We start from the raw sequence: 15,009 nt of genomic DNA, 5'->3' as shown, positions 1-15,009 counted from the left end.
AAGTGATTAAAATTTCTTATAAAATCGCATGGAAATGTCGTAAAAATCCGATCACTCCGTGCGATCCTCGCTGAAATGGCCGACTACTTAATCACGCCGATCACGCGCTTATTAGCCGATCTTCTTTAATTAATATCTTGAAATTTTACGTGGTGTTTGTAAAATGGTATAGGATTTTTTAGTTCAGTTTAACGAGATCTATTTATGGTTTTTCTCTGACACATGATAACTGAGGTACCCTGTATATATACAGGGTATCAGGGCAATCTCTTCCCAAAAAAGCTCTTGTAACTTACCACGAGAGCTTTTCAAAACACTATAATAAAGTATTTTTTCATCGAGTACTTTTCGAATTAGGCTTGAAATAATTTCTTAATTTTTACATAAACCATGAAATATCTAGTAAAATATTCATTTTTCGATTATCTTACCTTAATACTTTTATGTACAAAATAGTGAGAGAAATCAATTGGTGTAAAAAAGACACAATTGTTTCGAAAAAAAAAAAATGTAATTGTTAATTTATTTAAAGACATCACTGTGATTTCTTTATTTCTCACCATGTATTAGTTACCTAAGATACTTTCACTTGATGAGGACCAAAACCCATGGTCGAAACGTTGTGATACATTTTCAACCAATAAATTGCCAGTGTGGTCGATTTAAATTACTTTCATTTCAATAATATAATTACATTAACAAAAATGAACGTTTCGGATGATCTTTTGATCCCTATTCAACGCGATATTAACAATATGCATAAAAAAAGTGTTATATAAGTGTGTGACGCATCAAATTATACAAATATCTGTCCTTGACACGTAGAATAGTAGAACGCATAGATGTTAAATTTTATCTCGCAGATATCTGGCAAGCACGTTAAATTATATCAGGAAATATCTATTTCAAATAATTCTTCAAATTATTCTATTGTAATGTGCCATTGTGTTAAATCTCAATAAATCTAACAAGTAAAAATATGTATACAAAGAAATATTACGTAATATATGTAATATACAAAATAAATGGTAAATGTTTACTTTAGGTTACACAGCTCGAAAAATTTTTATTTTCATATATGTTGTAAAGGATACATTCCTAAGTAATACACCGTTTGAATTTTGCGGCGGTCTCTCTCGTTCTTGAGATATGAGATTTTGAAATCTTGAAAACATTTTGTAACGCATATTATTAAAGTTGCACTGAAGCGAGATCAAAAATTATCCGAAACGTTCTACTTTTGTTAATGTAATTATATTTAATTTGAAATATACGAATAAATTCGAAGGAAGGAAGTTTCTTTCTTTCGCTCCAACTACTGCGCTGTGTCTCTAATTTCCCAATTTTGATTTAATTTTTAATTATTATTATTCCGACTAATTTTCAATTTTATTTGATTTGATTTAATTTTATTTAAATTTTGTATCGGTATTTATAATATATTTTTCAGTGGAACAATGGAAATTATTGTGTACATTATGTGATAAGTATTACCCTATTTTAAAAGTATGGGGATTATTCGAATTTACTGTGTCTATCCGTCATGCAGATGATCTGGAGGTAATAAAGAAATTTAATATAAAATAAATAATAAAATTTCTGAAAAGATTTATTTCTCTACAAACATTACAATTTACCTAGATTTAGGAATTTTGTATTTTACAAGAAGATTTTGCTGATAAAAATATTTCTTAAAAAAATAAAAAGAATCGATATAGAACTCCATACATATTAGATTAAAATATGAATTGATGAGATAAATTATTTGTGCATCTGAGATTGAATGCTACAATAAATAGATGTTTCCGGTGATTTTAGAAGATACTAAGCAGCACTAAGCACATCAAAAAAAGTCGTGTATATAGTATATTGCATCCCTGGTTCGGCACAGGTCTCCTCACCAGTACAGGTAACATAATAATGTTAGCATATAAAAATGTACAAACTTTTTTATTACAGTTTGTTATCGTGTATTAAGGGAGTATTCTAGTCTAGCAGAAAAATCGATATTTTTCCTATTTTGCAAATATTTGATATGGAAAATATGCCTGTAAGAAGATTTAGTCCGATTCACAAAATTGATAAAGTTATAGCACCTGGTATGGGAGCGATCTCGGCAAAATTGCAAATTAGCAATTACATATTTTTTCTTCAAAACAATTATGTGTTTTTTTTATACCAATTGATTCCTCTTATTATTTTGTGCATAAAAGTATTAAGGTAAGATAGTCGAAAAATGAATATTTTACTAGATATTTTGGTTTATGTAAAATTGAAAAATTATTTCAAGCCTCATAACTCGGAAAGTACTTAATGAAAACTAACTTAATTATAATGTTTTGGAAAGCTCTCGAGAGCTACAAGAATATAGAATAAATAGTAGGCAGTTCTGTTTAAAAAATTGAAGATGACCTTCACGTGACTTTCAAACGACTTTTCAAGGTCAAACCAATGACACCATCTTATGGCCCCCTTCAAGCCATACAACTTTTGTCTGAAACATTTCTTTCTAAAGTGCATAGTTTATGAAATATTCGACTGTTCCAGGACTTTTGGGACACCCTGTATAATATATAACTATCGTTTTATAAATTAATAAATTAATATTTAAAAGAAACCTGCAAATGAGAAAATATCGAGAAATAATTTTGCCCGATACATATATATTCTTAATTAAGTAAAAGTAATAGAGATGATTTCTCTATGAGATATTTCAGTTAAAAATTTTCAATTTTAAATCAAACATCATTACTTAACAGATATTTTAATAAATTTTAGTAAATTTTTTATTTATCAATCTATAAAGATTTGATTACAAAATAATAATTAAATTCAAGTTAATACTTTCAACACTTATGTAGAAATTTCATGAGAAGATATATTTAAAGGATTATAAAAGAATTTTGCGATATAAAAAGAAATAAATGTAGAATAATATTGTTATTTAATATTGGGCAGTAAACATTAAACTAAAGAGGCACTATAATATTTATAAGTCTTATATTCTATTATTTGTATTTTATCGCATAATTTTATCTTGTTCTTGTTTCAGGCGCAAACACGGCGAAAGATATTAACTCCTGCATTCCATTTTAATATATTAAATCAGTTTGTTGATATCTTGATCAAGGAAAGTGATTGCATGACAAAATCTTTGAAGGATGTCGGAGGGACAGTTGTAAAGGATTTATTACCATTTATTAGTGAATATACGCTAAATGCCATATGCGGTAATATTCTGTGAATAATTCATCTTTTTATCTACATTAGATACGTTATTGATGCCGTGTTTACTGCGCGTGCACGAAAAACCCGACCTATTTGCCAATATTGTAAGGTGTGCATGGTGCTTGAGGCTGTACGCTATTTTATGTTTATTTTTTAATTCTTTTAAAAACGTAGGAATCAAAATTATTCACATATTATCTAATCTATTTATTTTATTTTCAATCATTGTTTCAGTAATATCAATTAGAAATTGTTCTCTTATTAAATAAATTGTATTCAAAATAGCGATATTGAAAAATATCATGCATAGTTGTAGTTCTTACAAACGCAGGCTGTGTGCGTATCACTCCTGATTCATGAGTAAATTAAATAATTGTTCTCGTTTAAAAAGTAGTATTAAAACGCACTTTTACCAGAGGAAAAAGTTGTTTCTTCTGGCATAAACAATCATATTGTACATTTTATGTCCACGAATTCTGAAACACTCTGTATAATAAATATATTTTAGAAACTGCCATGGGCGTCTCTCTGCAAAAACTCGGCGAGTTCCAACAACAGTATCGGGATGCAATTCATGAAATAATCGAATTGATACTTTATAGGTAATTCGATATATGAGAGTATAACAAATAATTATAAATGTGTGACATATCTATGATCCTTTAAATTATTATAATGATATAGCTATACATTTTGAAAAATAGATTGATTATTAACCAGTCATGTGAAGGTGAACAACTAATGTTTATATCAATATTAAATATCGATTCGTTTAAGTCCGCAATTAGCAATTAACATGTATTGTACATGCTCCATTAAATGTTTTATTTAAAATTGCTCTCAATCTTAAAACTATTGAAAAATTAAGAAAAATGAATTGTGTAGGCAATAAAATTTGTAGAGTAAAAAATATTTAGCTTTGATTAAAAAATATTTAGCTAAAACAAAAATACAATGTTTTTAGAAGGTTCTACATAATATTTTCGTCACACATATAGTTTAAAATTTTTCATATATTGTCTATAATCTATGATTATTTAGAATTAAGGTTACTCTATTACTTCATGATGACTTTAAATAAGGCTTTTACAAAATAACATTATTATTGAAATTATATAACTATAAATGAATTTCGCTTTAGAGCAATAAGGCCTTGGTTGCTTAATGATTTATTATTCTCACTATCGTCACAAGGAAGTAGACAAAAAGAGGTCTTGAAGATATTGCATGGATTTACAGAAAAAGTACGTCATAAGTCATGTTATCTCAAGTCCTTCAAGCACTTTTAAAAATTACAATAAATCTTGTAATATTAATAGCATATTACATTATTAATACTTGTAATATAATACAATATGCCATTGCTATTTAATACAAAAATTAAATATCGTACTCGTGTATAGGTCATCGCGGAAAGAAAACTTTATCATGAACGCACAGGTAATCGATACTTAAAGAATCTTGAAGATGATAAAGAGACGGAGGCAGAAGAGGTCGAAGTATTTGGAAGTATGTAAGAAATCAGAGCTTCTAACTTAAATTCGACTTCGCAATCTCTCTAAAATTATAAATTATACTTGCTCTATTTAAACTAAATATATGTATAATTACACGAAATGATGCAATACATGTTCGCTATAAGAATAAATTATTACTATTTGTAAGAAAGTTTAAATTTTTAAACTAGAACAATGTTATATAATTAAAGCGCTATACGCAAAAATGAGATAATCGCTAATGACTTCTAGTTAAAAAAAAACGGCTAGCCATGTTGGACCTTTTAATATCCGCATCTCGAGAAAGTTCTTTAACTGATTTGGACATAAGGGAGGAAGTCGATACTTTCATGTTTGAAGTACGCATATGTAATATTTTGTTTTAATTTTTGTACATATTATCTAAGTACATATAACAATATGACAATCTGATTACAGGGTCATGATACTACAGCAGTGGGTATAATGTTTGCTTTATTATTATTAGCTGAACACAAAGATGTCCAGGTATACCTCAATATCTTATGATATACTATTTAAATTGCGATTTTTATTTAAAGTAGTACAAATATCAGGTTTTTTTTTACAGTATATTTTTCTATACATATATAAATTCCGAAAAAAATTAAAATATCTCAAAACAAATATGAACAACATATTTTGATTTATTATGAATTTATTTATATTTATACACATAAAAACCTAAATTGAAAAATATTTTTTTAAATTATTATCGATGACATAGGAACGTGTGAGGGTTGAAGTTAATACCGTGATGCAAGAGAACGGAGGGAAACTTACCATGAAATCATTGCCAAATTTATCATATTTAGACAGATGTTTAAGAGAAGCGCTACGTTTGTATCCCAGTGTGTTTTTAATATTTCGAGATACTGCGGAAGATGTAAAACTACGTAATTAATCACTTTATTATTTTTAAATGTCACATAACACGAAGCATATATTATCGAACGTAAAAGAACCCCGCACATTTTATATGAAAAAAGTGGCTTCGGTCAAATTGGGTGAAATTGAAATATGTTTCAGTTTAGGTGGTGTTGATCAAAAGTTTCCTGAGGCAAAAAGTTCAAAAATCAAAAGTATAAGAGATACGATGATTTGAAGTGGGTGGTATTGAAGTTTAAAAAACATCTGTTTTTGAATACATAGATTAAATTAATATATAAATGTTTGAAAAAAATATTTATATATAATGTGTATCACTTCTACAATATTTTTGAACTTCAATACTACTTACTTCAAATCAACGTATCTTTTACACTTTTGATTTTTGGACTTTTTGCCCCAGGAAACTTTTGATCAGCACCACCTAAACTACAACATATTTCAATTTGACCGAAGCCACTTTTTTCATATAAAATATGCGGGATCCTTTAATACATATAAAAATTTAATACATATATTATATTATATTTTACAAATACAATATTATGTACATTTTATTTTTCTCAAAAAAAACATATTTTTGTAAATTTTCAAATTTTGTAAAACTTCAGATTCATATGGCACGCCGTTTTACTTTTTAATAATATAAAAAATATTCTATTCAATATAAAAGTTTCAAAAAATAATTGTTTTAAGAAAATTGCGATTCTTATTAATAAATTAAAATTATGTCAGGACATAATAAAAATTCGGAATTATATTTATGTCCAGACATAATTTTAATTCATGGAATTATTATTATGTCGCAACATAATTTTATTTCCGCGAATTAAAATTATGTCACGACATAATTTTAATTTATCGTATCACTATGTGTTCCGACAATTTTAATTTATAGAATTATTATTATGTTGAAACATAATTTTAATTCATGAATTGTTTATATCGTGAAATAATAAAAATTCGATGAATTGAAATTGTCAGAACATAATAATAATACGATGAATTAAAATTATGTCATAGCAGAATAAAAATTCAAGGAATTAAAATTATGTCACGACATAATTTTAATTCGAGTTAGTAATTTTTAATTCTATAATATTGGCAGCAATGGGTAGCGACAACGCGCAGAATCAAATAGTGTATATATATAAACAGTTCTTTTTTTACATGTGCGTATGTGACTCACCCACGTGTTTTCCCACATAACCTCGGAAATATTGTTTGAAAAATAAAAAAAGCAGGTAAGTGAGTTCTTTGTTTATATTATTACATATAATAGTAAAGAATAGTTATATTTGCATTTATTACAAATTAGTAATAAAAAATTTATATTTTATCTAGCTACTAATATGGAAGAGAGAAATCAAGTAGAAATCCATGTAACAAGGACTCTTAGGCGAATTCGACAAATAATTGCTGACGCTATAAGATCTTATCAAAGTTCGAAAAATATAGAATATAGTCCACTGTACATGGCTAAGACAAATTTGAGGAGAATATCTACCAAAATATCAGTAAACACTTATAATAAACTTTTAGAAGCAATAGAGGCTTTATTTCTAATACGACGTGAAGAACATCAGCAAGAAAGCTATATTGCTCCTAGAATAAGATCGAACAGTTAGTATTTTATTATTATACAATTTTAATAAAATTTAGATAATAAGATTATAAATTAAGATTTAAAATAATAAGATTATAAACTATGTTCATTTAATTATAATAATATTATTTAATTATTTATTAAATTTAACTAAATATTAATTATATTAATTATATTTATTTAATTATTGTTATAAACAGGAAAAGGTCGTCCTGCTGTTCAGTTAAATGAAGAGCAATTGACTTTATTATACAATGAAGGGTATACTGCTATTAGTATGGCAAACCTCTTAGGTTGTTCAAGAAATATTATTTATAAAAAGTTATATGAATTAAATATGCCTATGCATGCACGATATTCACAAATATCAGATAATGAATTGAGAATAAAAATTGCACAAATTCATGAAGAACATCCAAGAGCTGGACATACAGTATTTATTCTCTCTCTCTCTCTCTCTCTCTCTCTCTCTCTCTCTCTCTCTCTCTCTCCCTCCCTCTGTTAAAAATTTTTAAATTATTCTTGTTAATAAAATTTTTTATTTTATTTAAACTGACAATCAAGTTTGATTACAATATGCATTGACATGAGTAGGTGCTTTTCAAAGTCGGTTTACCAAACATTTTATAATGTGATTAAATAACAACCGTCAATATCTGAACTCACGTAAAAGAAATCACTTGATAAGAACCAAAACCGATGGTCGAAACGTCATGCATGTTATAATCAAACTTGATTGTCAATTTAGTCAGAAATAAAAAATTTTATTAATTTTTACACTGATGACTTACTTTTATATCATATTCTTGTTAATATATCTGGAAATAATTATAATAATAAGAATAAATTACAGATGATGCAGTCATATTTAAAGGCAGCAGGAATTTGTGTACAAAGAAATCGAATAAGAGAAATTTTGAATGCAATGGATCCAATTGGAACTGCGAGCAGATGGAGCCAGACGATTAAGAGAAGAACTTACAAAGTAGCCACACCAAATTCTTTATGGCACATGGATGCACATTTAAAACTTTCAAGGTATAATTTCTTTCTGTTATTTCTACAATACTAATGCTAATTATCTATTCTTTCTTATTCTTTTACACATTCATTATTTATAATTATTTATAGATATAATTATATTATAATTTATAGATGGGGTTTTGTGATTCATGGTTGCATCGATGGATATTCTAGATTAATAATATATTTAAATTGTGACACATCTATTCAAGCAGAACCTGTCATCAATTTCTTTGCGCATGCAGTAAATAGTTATGGTCTACCTTCACGAGTACGGTCAGATCATGGATATGAAAACCTTCTTGTGGCTGTTTTAATGAACACAATTCGCGGTATGCATAGAGGAAGCCATATAACTGGCAAATCTGTCCATAATCAAAGAATTGAAAGATTATGGGTAGATGTCTATAAAGAAGTGTGTGATTCAATTTATACTGAATTATATTCTTTAGAAGATCAGGGTTTATTAGATATTGAAAACATCATGCACAGATTTTGTATACAATATATTTATAAAAATGTTATTAATAAAAAGTTATCATCATTTCAATCTGCATGGAACGTTCATAGTCTGAGAACAGAAAATAATAAGTCTCCACGAAAACTGTGGTTGGAAGGAATATTAGAAAATTACAATACGACTTACACAGCAGTACGTGATATTTTTGATACCAATATGACTTTACGTGAAAAGCTTTCTGAGGCCTTACAAAATTTAGAGATCGATCTTCACGCTTCTATTATAAATAATAACACGAGTCTCCCTTCTTCGTCTTTTAGTGCGATATTAGAAATAAGTGAAGAACAAAAATTACATCTAGAAAATATTATTAGTTTAGAAGAAAAATGTAATAAAGAAAAATATATACTATGTGTCAATTTATTAAATTCTTAATATATTATAATAAATATATTATATAATTTTATGTAAGTTAATGTACTTGAATATTATAATTTTTACTTTTAACGGATTTTTAGTTTTAGCTTTTGGTTATCATATTTAACATTGCATATTAATATTTGAACGCAACTACTATTTTTATTATATGAATTATTATATATGAATAAACTAATGTACGCAACTATTATATATAAATAAACCGATATATGAATAAACTTTGTTAACTTCATTAAATAGATATTGTTATTTAAAATTTTAGGGATTTACTTGTTGAACATTTTTGTGAAACAAAATTATTCTCTATCTTATACATTTTATTATAATATATTAGCACAATAAATTACAACAAGAAATTAAATAAAAAATATTGTTTTATTTCAAAAATAAAATTATTTTTATTTATAAAATTATAAATAAATAATTAAGTAGCTTCATATTTTAACAAAAAAATACATATTCAGTCTCTAAGTTATTATAATAAGAACAATTAAAGTTGTAATTTTAAACTTATTTAATTTTTAACATTGTAATAAAACAGAACTTATTAAACAAAAATCAAAATAAATTTTTTACATTTTACTTAGAATTGTCTATATAATTTTTTACGTCATAGAATTATGCATATATGTATTTATGTATAATGCATATATTGCATATATGCATTATGTATATATGAAATTAATATTATAATGTTATTGTTCAATAACAAATGTTAAAATTAATACTAAAACAATAAAATTAAATTAATTGCATAAGGAAAACAAAAATGTTGTTAATTCTAATTGCCATTTAAATTAATAAACGTTTTGTCAATATTAAATAAAACAAATAAATTGAAAAAAATGGTAAAGCAATTAATTAAATTATTGAGCATTATTTTATTTGTGTGTGTGTGTGTGTGTGTGTGTGTGTGCGTGCGCGCGCACGTTTGTGTAATTTTGAATACTTAAATTTTTAAGTACACTGCCCGTCAATAATTCGTTCCATTTGCCTAGATAATTTATATAAAATATGTAACATATCCTATATAAATTTGCTAGGGAAATGGAACGAATTAATGACGGGCAATATACATAATGACATTTGAATATTAGTACATTGTATATTCCATAGCTTCCTCACTATTTAAGCACATATTTAAATCATTCTTTAAGTCATCATAATTTGCATATGTTTTTGGCAATGTTATAGTATTAGTACATGTATTAAACATAGGTCTTTGACTTAATCCCACTGTATCATTAAATTTTACGTCAATATGCAATGGCATAACAAAAGATCCAGTAATTAAAAATATCAAGTTTGTTAATTTATCTTTGTCAAGACAGTGAATATACATGGTAAAATAATGTAATATATCATTTTCTTCATTTGTTAAATGAGGATCAGTTACTAAACAATTAACAATTTTTATAGCAGTAGGAGTCTGCATATCTAAAAAGACATCAAAATCGCAATTATTCCAAAAATTAGCATACTTTTCTGGTGATACACCTTGTCGAATTTTTGTAATCAATTTTTTAGGTTTCTCTATTAAAATTTCTGTAGCAATAATTTTTAATTGTTCTGACAATGTCTCGGAATTTGGTCTCGCAAAAAATCGATTTGTTTGAAAAAAATCTTGAATGGTCTCCTTTTCCTTTTCACTTAAAGATATAACATTTTTCAGAGCTTTTTTCAAAATCTTTCGTAAGTACGGATTTACATAACGTAATAGTTCTTGTAATAAAATATCAGAATTAATATCTCTTTCAGGCTTTGCAATTAACATTAATGTAATTCTTGATAATTTTGCAGGTATATTATTTGTCAAAAGTAACATATGCTGCAATATTCGTCCAATTATGACAAATTTGTCTAATTCATTTATTTTGCTTAGCTCCAAGTATGGAACTATACAATCCTCACCTCGAAAAAACATACTTTCGCATTTAATAAAAAAAATATTAAATAACTCTTTAGTAAGACCGCCTCCATCAAGACCTATCTCTCCAAGAAAAGTAACTTGCAAATTTTTGTTGATTATTTGCTCATCCATGTACATATTCATTAAATCATGAAAACAATGACTCCTTGATATTTGGATAGTGATAGTTTCTGCATTTTCTGGAAGAAACGGAAGTACTACAAAGCATTTCTCCACACTGTTAGTTTCCTCCTTAGTACCTTAAATTAATAATTTATTATTATTTTTTAAAGTCAAGTCGTCAAATATAACAAATAATGAAAATCTTTTTTTACGGTTATACAGAATATCCCTACATTACTAAATAATCTACATTATTAAATAAATAATGTAGATTAAAATATTAAATAATTATAATTACATACGTAATTGATCATCTTCCTCTTCCTCTTCTTCTTCCTCTTCATCTTTATCAAAATTATTTTCAATTGTTTGATATTGCATTGTTGTTGATCTTGACTGGCGAGCAATTGTTGTGCGTCGTGATACAGTTGAATTATTCAACGAAATTTGCTCTAATTCCAAATGATCAGAATCATTATCTTCCTGACACATATGAATTGAGGAATTTATAGAAGTATCACACACATTTGTTTGAACGGAAAAAGAATTATCTTCAACAAGAGGCAAATCATTTGGAAAATCATTTAGAGGCAATATGACGATTTTGCTTTGAAGTAATTTCTTTTCTAAATCTGTTCCATCTTGAATGTCTTTTAAAAGAGTGATTTTCTTAGTTCTCTCTACTTTTCCCAATCGAAAGCCACACATTCTTAACAAATTTTGAATATGAGGATGAAAAAGTGAAACAATATCTGCCTTTATTTTATCAAATGAAGAATGTCTTGCTATTTCGAATGGCTGTTCAACTAAACCTAGAAATACAATTTTTTAATAATACAATTATTATTTAATATAAATACAATTCAATAATTATATAAATTGAATAATTCGATAAATAATAAATAATAATTAAACTATACCTAATCCTCTTTGCTTTAAAAATTTTAATTCTGTGTTAGATGGAAAAAAATCAGCATGTGCTAGTTTCATCAAAATCACTTTTCTTTTAAATGTTGCTTTTTTCTTTCTGCCTTTACATGGACTAGATATAACATTATTCCTTCTAAAACTTCTTCGAGTAGCTGTCACCAAAGATGAAAAGTCTTGTTCTTCTTGTGTTGATTCACTGCATGCACTAGTTGCTATCATCAACAAACGATTAGCAATTTCCCTTTCATCGGACATTTCAACTTGAATTTTCCAAAAAGCTTACTTTTAAGATTATTTTCCGAGTAATATTATTTTTGAGGTTATGTGGGCAAACGCGGGAAAGTTACACACGCCACATGTAAAAAAGAAACTTTATAGGCACTATTCGTCAGAGAGTTTGCGCGTTGTCGCTCCTCAGTGCTGCCAATATTGTAGACTAAAGAATCACCAGCTTGAATTAAAATTATGTCGCGATATAATAAAAATTCGAGGAATTAAAATTATGTCGCGATATAATAAAAATTCGAGGAATTAAAATTATGTCACGATGTAATAATAATTCTATGAATTAAAATGATGTCCGGACATAAATATAATTGTGAATTTTTATTATGCTCCGACATAATTTTATTTTCATAAATTAATTTTCTTCAATCCTTCATAAATCTTGAAAACCTTGAAAATATAAAATAAAAATAAAATCTATAAAAATATATTAAATTATCTTTTTCAGCATAAAAATAACTTCACATAATAATTTAAAATACACACAATTTTAGATAATCTCAAAAAATAATTTATATATTACTTTTAAATGTTAATAAAAATGTGCACATTTTAAATGCAATACAATATAAATTACAAAATATAAAAGTAAGATTTACTTGCAATATTTTGACCATGTATAGTTTTAATGTGTGTATAAAAAAATGTGTTCTAATTTTTAATAATTTATTTACAAAATAAAAATATTTTGATTCTATGTAATAAAATTGAATTATATTTATGTCAGCACATAATAATAATGTCCTAAAATTCCTATCTTTACCTATACTGTTAAGGTAAAATTTACGTTTGACATCATTTTATATAATTTTTTTTATGTGTCTACATAATAATAATGTTTCCAAATAGTTTCTTTATTAATTTAAAATAAAAAATTTATTTTTAATTTTGTACTTAAAATGTTTGCTATTAAAAAGTAAAACGGCGTGCCATAGATTCATATGTCATACCTGCTGGAACGACCTTACATCTTAATATTTACGGAGCTCACAGAGATCCTAATTTTTGGCCAAATCCAGAAGTATTTGATCCAGATAGATTCTTACCAGAAAAGATGCAGAATCGTCATCCTTATTCCTACCTACCATTCAGCGCAGGACCAAGAAATTGCATAGGTGAATTGGTCGTGATTTTCGTTTCTCTTCAGGCTGATAGTTTCTAAGACTTTGAATATTGTATATTATTAGGTCAACGATTTGGTCTGTTGGAATTGAAGGCTATGATAGCTCCTTTGGTGCACAATTTTCATTTGGAGCCGGTTGAATATTTGAAGAATATTCAGTTGAGGACCGATATAATACTTCGTCCTTCTCATCCGGTTCATGTGAGATTCATCCCCATCACATGCAAATAGCCGTTTAAAACTAATGCAAATACTATATCAATGTAAGATGTGCAAATTGCGAGAAAATCGTTATATATGTTATATATGCAATTATAAACAAAATACACATTGTATATGAACATTATATTTAATTGTAAAAATATGGAGATGGATATTGTTTGCTAAAAAAAATATAGATGTTTTTCAATACTTTTAACATTTAAAAATCAATATAGTTCTCATTTAAAAAATAATTATTTGACTAGAAGGTGATTAAAATTTCTTATAAATTGCGTGGAAATGTCGTAAAGATACGATCCGATTATTCCGCGCCATTTTTGCTAAAATGGCCGACTGCTTAATCACGCCAATCGGGAGCTTATTAGACGATTTTCTTTAATTAATATCTCTAAATTTTACATGGTTGTTTGCAAAATGGTATTTAGAACTTTTTAGTTTAGTTTAGCGATATCTATTTATGGTTTTTCTCTGACACACGATAACTGGGACACTCTGCATATATATACAGAGTTATGATATTTAATATGTATTATCGTAATTATTGATTTCATATTTAGTTATGATATTTTATTTTTTAGTATTTTTTTAGGGAAATTATTTTTTGAAGTTTTATTTTTTTTAGAAAAATGATTTTTTAAGGGAAAATTATTAATTATAATAAATTATTTTTAAGGATTTTTTTATTAAACATTTTGTTGCATACAAGGTAGAACATTTTTTATGTACTTTGCGTATTTTTTTACCTTTATAAGGTTTGTTTTTAGAGGGATTATAATAACTGAAGAAAATAATATATTTATTCAAAAAATCAATATTTTTATTCATATAACACGAATGATTTGTTAAATATTAATTACGAATTGGCAAAAAGTGTTTGCATGTTATAAAACTTGAATATGATAGGACAAGGAAATTAAGTTTTTTCGATTAAGATGTACCTATAACAAAGACATACTTGTTGTTGATACATAATATAATTTATTTTAGTATGTAATGCAGATATAATGAGCGCAAAAGATAAAAATGATATATGTAATTATGTAAAATGTAACAATATATGATTCTATTTTTATCATGAAGACCATGTTTTAATATACGCCTAATCATTCTTTTTATTCATCATTAATATTATCGATTTTTCGGTGATCGATATTTTCGGTGATGAATATTTTTGATGTATTAACGTTCCATGAGCAGACTTTTTTTCAGACGGACGCTTCATGTCTCTTTTAAAATGATAAATAAATAGAATAGAGAAAG

General features: G+C 26.5%; 3 protein-coding genes across 5 annotated transcripts; 2 read left to right on the top strand and 1 right to left on the bottom strand.

The window, feature by feature from the left end:
- The first annotated feature begins 3,065 nt into the window (after window positions 1–3,065).
- On the top strand, window positions 3,066–13,873 carry LOC145973659 (cytochrome P450 4C1-like). The gene is made up of 9 exons (XM_083103191.1): window positions 3,066–3,230; window positions 3,737–3,830; window positions 4,370–4,472; window positions 4,632–4,737; window positions 4,977–5,083; window positions 5,163–5,231; window positions 5,470–5,638; window positions 13,340–13,519; window positions 13,592–13,873. Exons 1-9 carry the CDS (start codon window positions 3,143–3,145, stop codon window positions 13,756–13,758), a joined length of 1,083 nt encoding a protein of 360 aa, XP_082959317.1. The 5' UTR covers window positions 3,066–3,142; the 3' UTR covers window positions 13,759–13,873.
- On the top strand, window positions 6,728–9,278 carry LOC145973657 (uncharacterized). Its single transcript, XM_083103186.1, has 5 exons — window positions 6,728–6,874; window positions 6,975–7,253; window positions 7,437–7,669; window positions 8,090–8,274; window positions 8,392–9,278. Exons 2-5 carry the CDS (start codon window positions 6,983–6,985, stop codon window positions 9,152–9,154), a joined length of 1,452 nt encoding a protein of 483 aa, XP_082959312.1. The 5' UTR covers window positions 6,728–6,874; window positions 6,975–6,982; the 3' UTR covers window positions 9,155–9,278.
- Window positions 9,775–13,314, bottom strand: LOC145973655 (uncharacterized). Of its 3 annotated transcripts, none has more exons than XM_083103184.1 (4): window positions 13,168–13,314; window positions 12,110–12,555; window positions 11,492–12,001; window positions 9,775–11,326 (listed from the first exon to the last, which is right to left on the bottom strand). In XM_083103184.1, the coding sequence occupies exons 2-4, from the start codon at window positions 12,372–12,374 to the stop codon at window positions 10,251–10,253; spliced, it is 1,851 nt and encodes a 616-aa protein (XP_082959310.1). In that variant the 5' UTR covers window positions 12,375–12,555; window positions 13,168–13,314; the 3' UTR covers window positions 9,775–10,250. The 3 variants fall into 3 exon arrangements, with proteins under 3 accessions (XP_082959310.1, XP_082959309.1, XP_082959311.1); XM_083103183.1 differs by having other exon boundaries at window positions 12,110–12,570; window positions 13,168–13,207; XM_083103185.1 differs by lacking the exon at window positions 13,168–13,314 and having other exon boundaries at window positions 12,110–12,331; window positions 12,403–12,613.
- Window positions 13,874–15,009: the final 1,136 nt, after the last annotated feature.

This window comes from Camponotus vicinus, unplaced genomic scaffold (genome assembly GCF_025532165.1).
Source record: "Camponotus vicinus isolate PSW18456_S1 unplaced genomic scaffold, iyCamVici1.0 SCAF_6, whole genome shotgun sequence".
Taxonomy (NCBI): domain Eukaryota; kingdom Metazoa; phylum Arthropoda; class Insecta; order Hymenoptera; family Formicidae; genus Camponotus; species Camponotus vicinus.
Note: the sequence above shows the minus strand (reverse complement) of the source record. Positions and strands in the feature narration are given on the sequence as shown.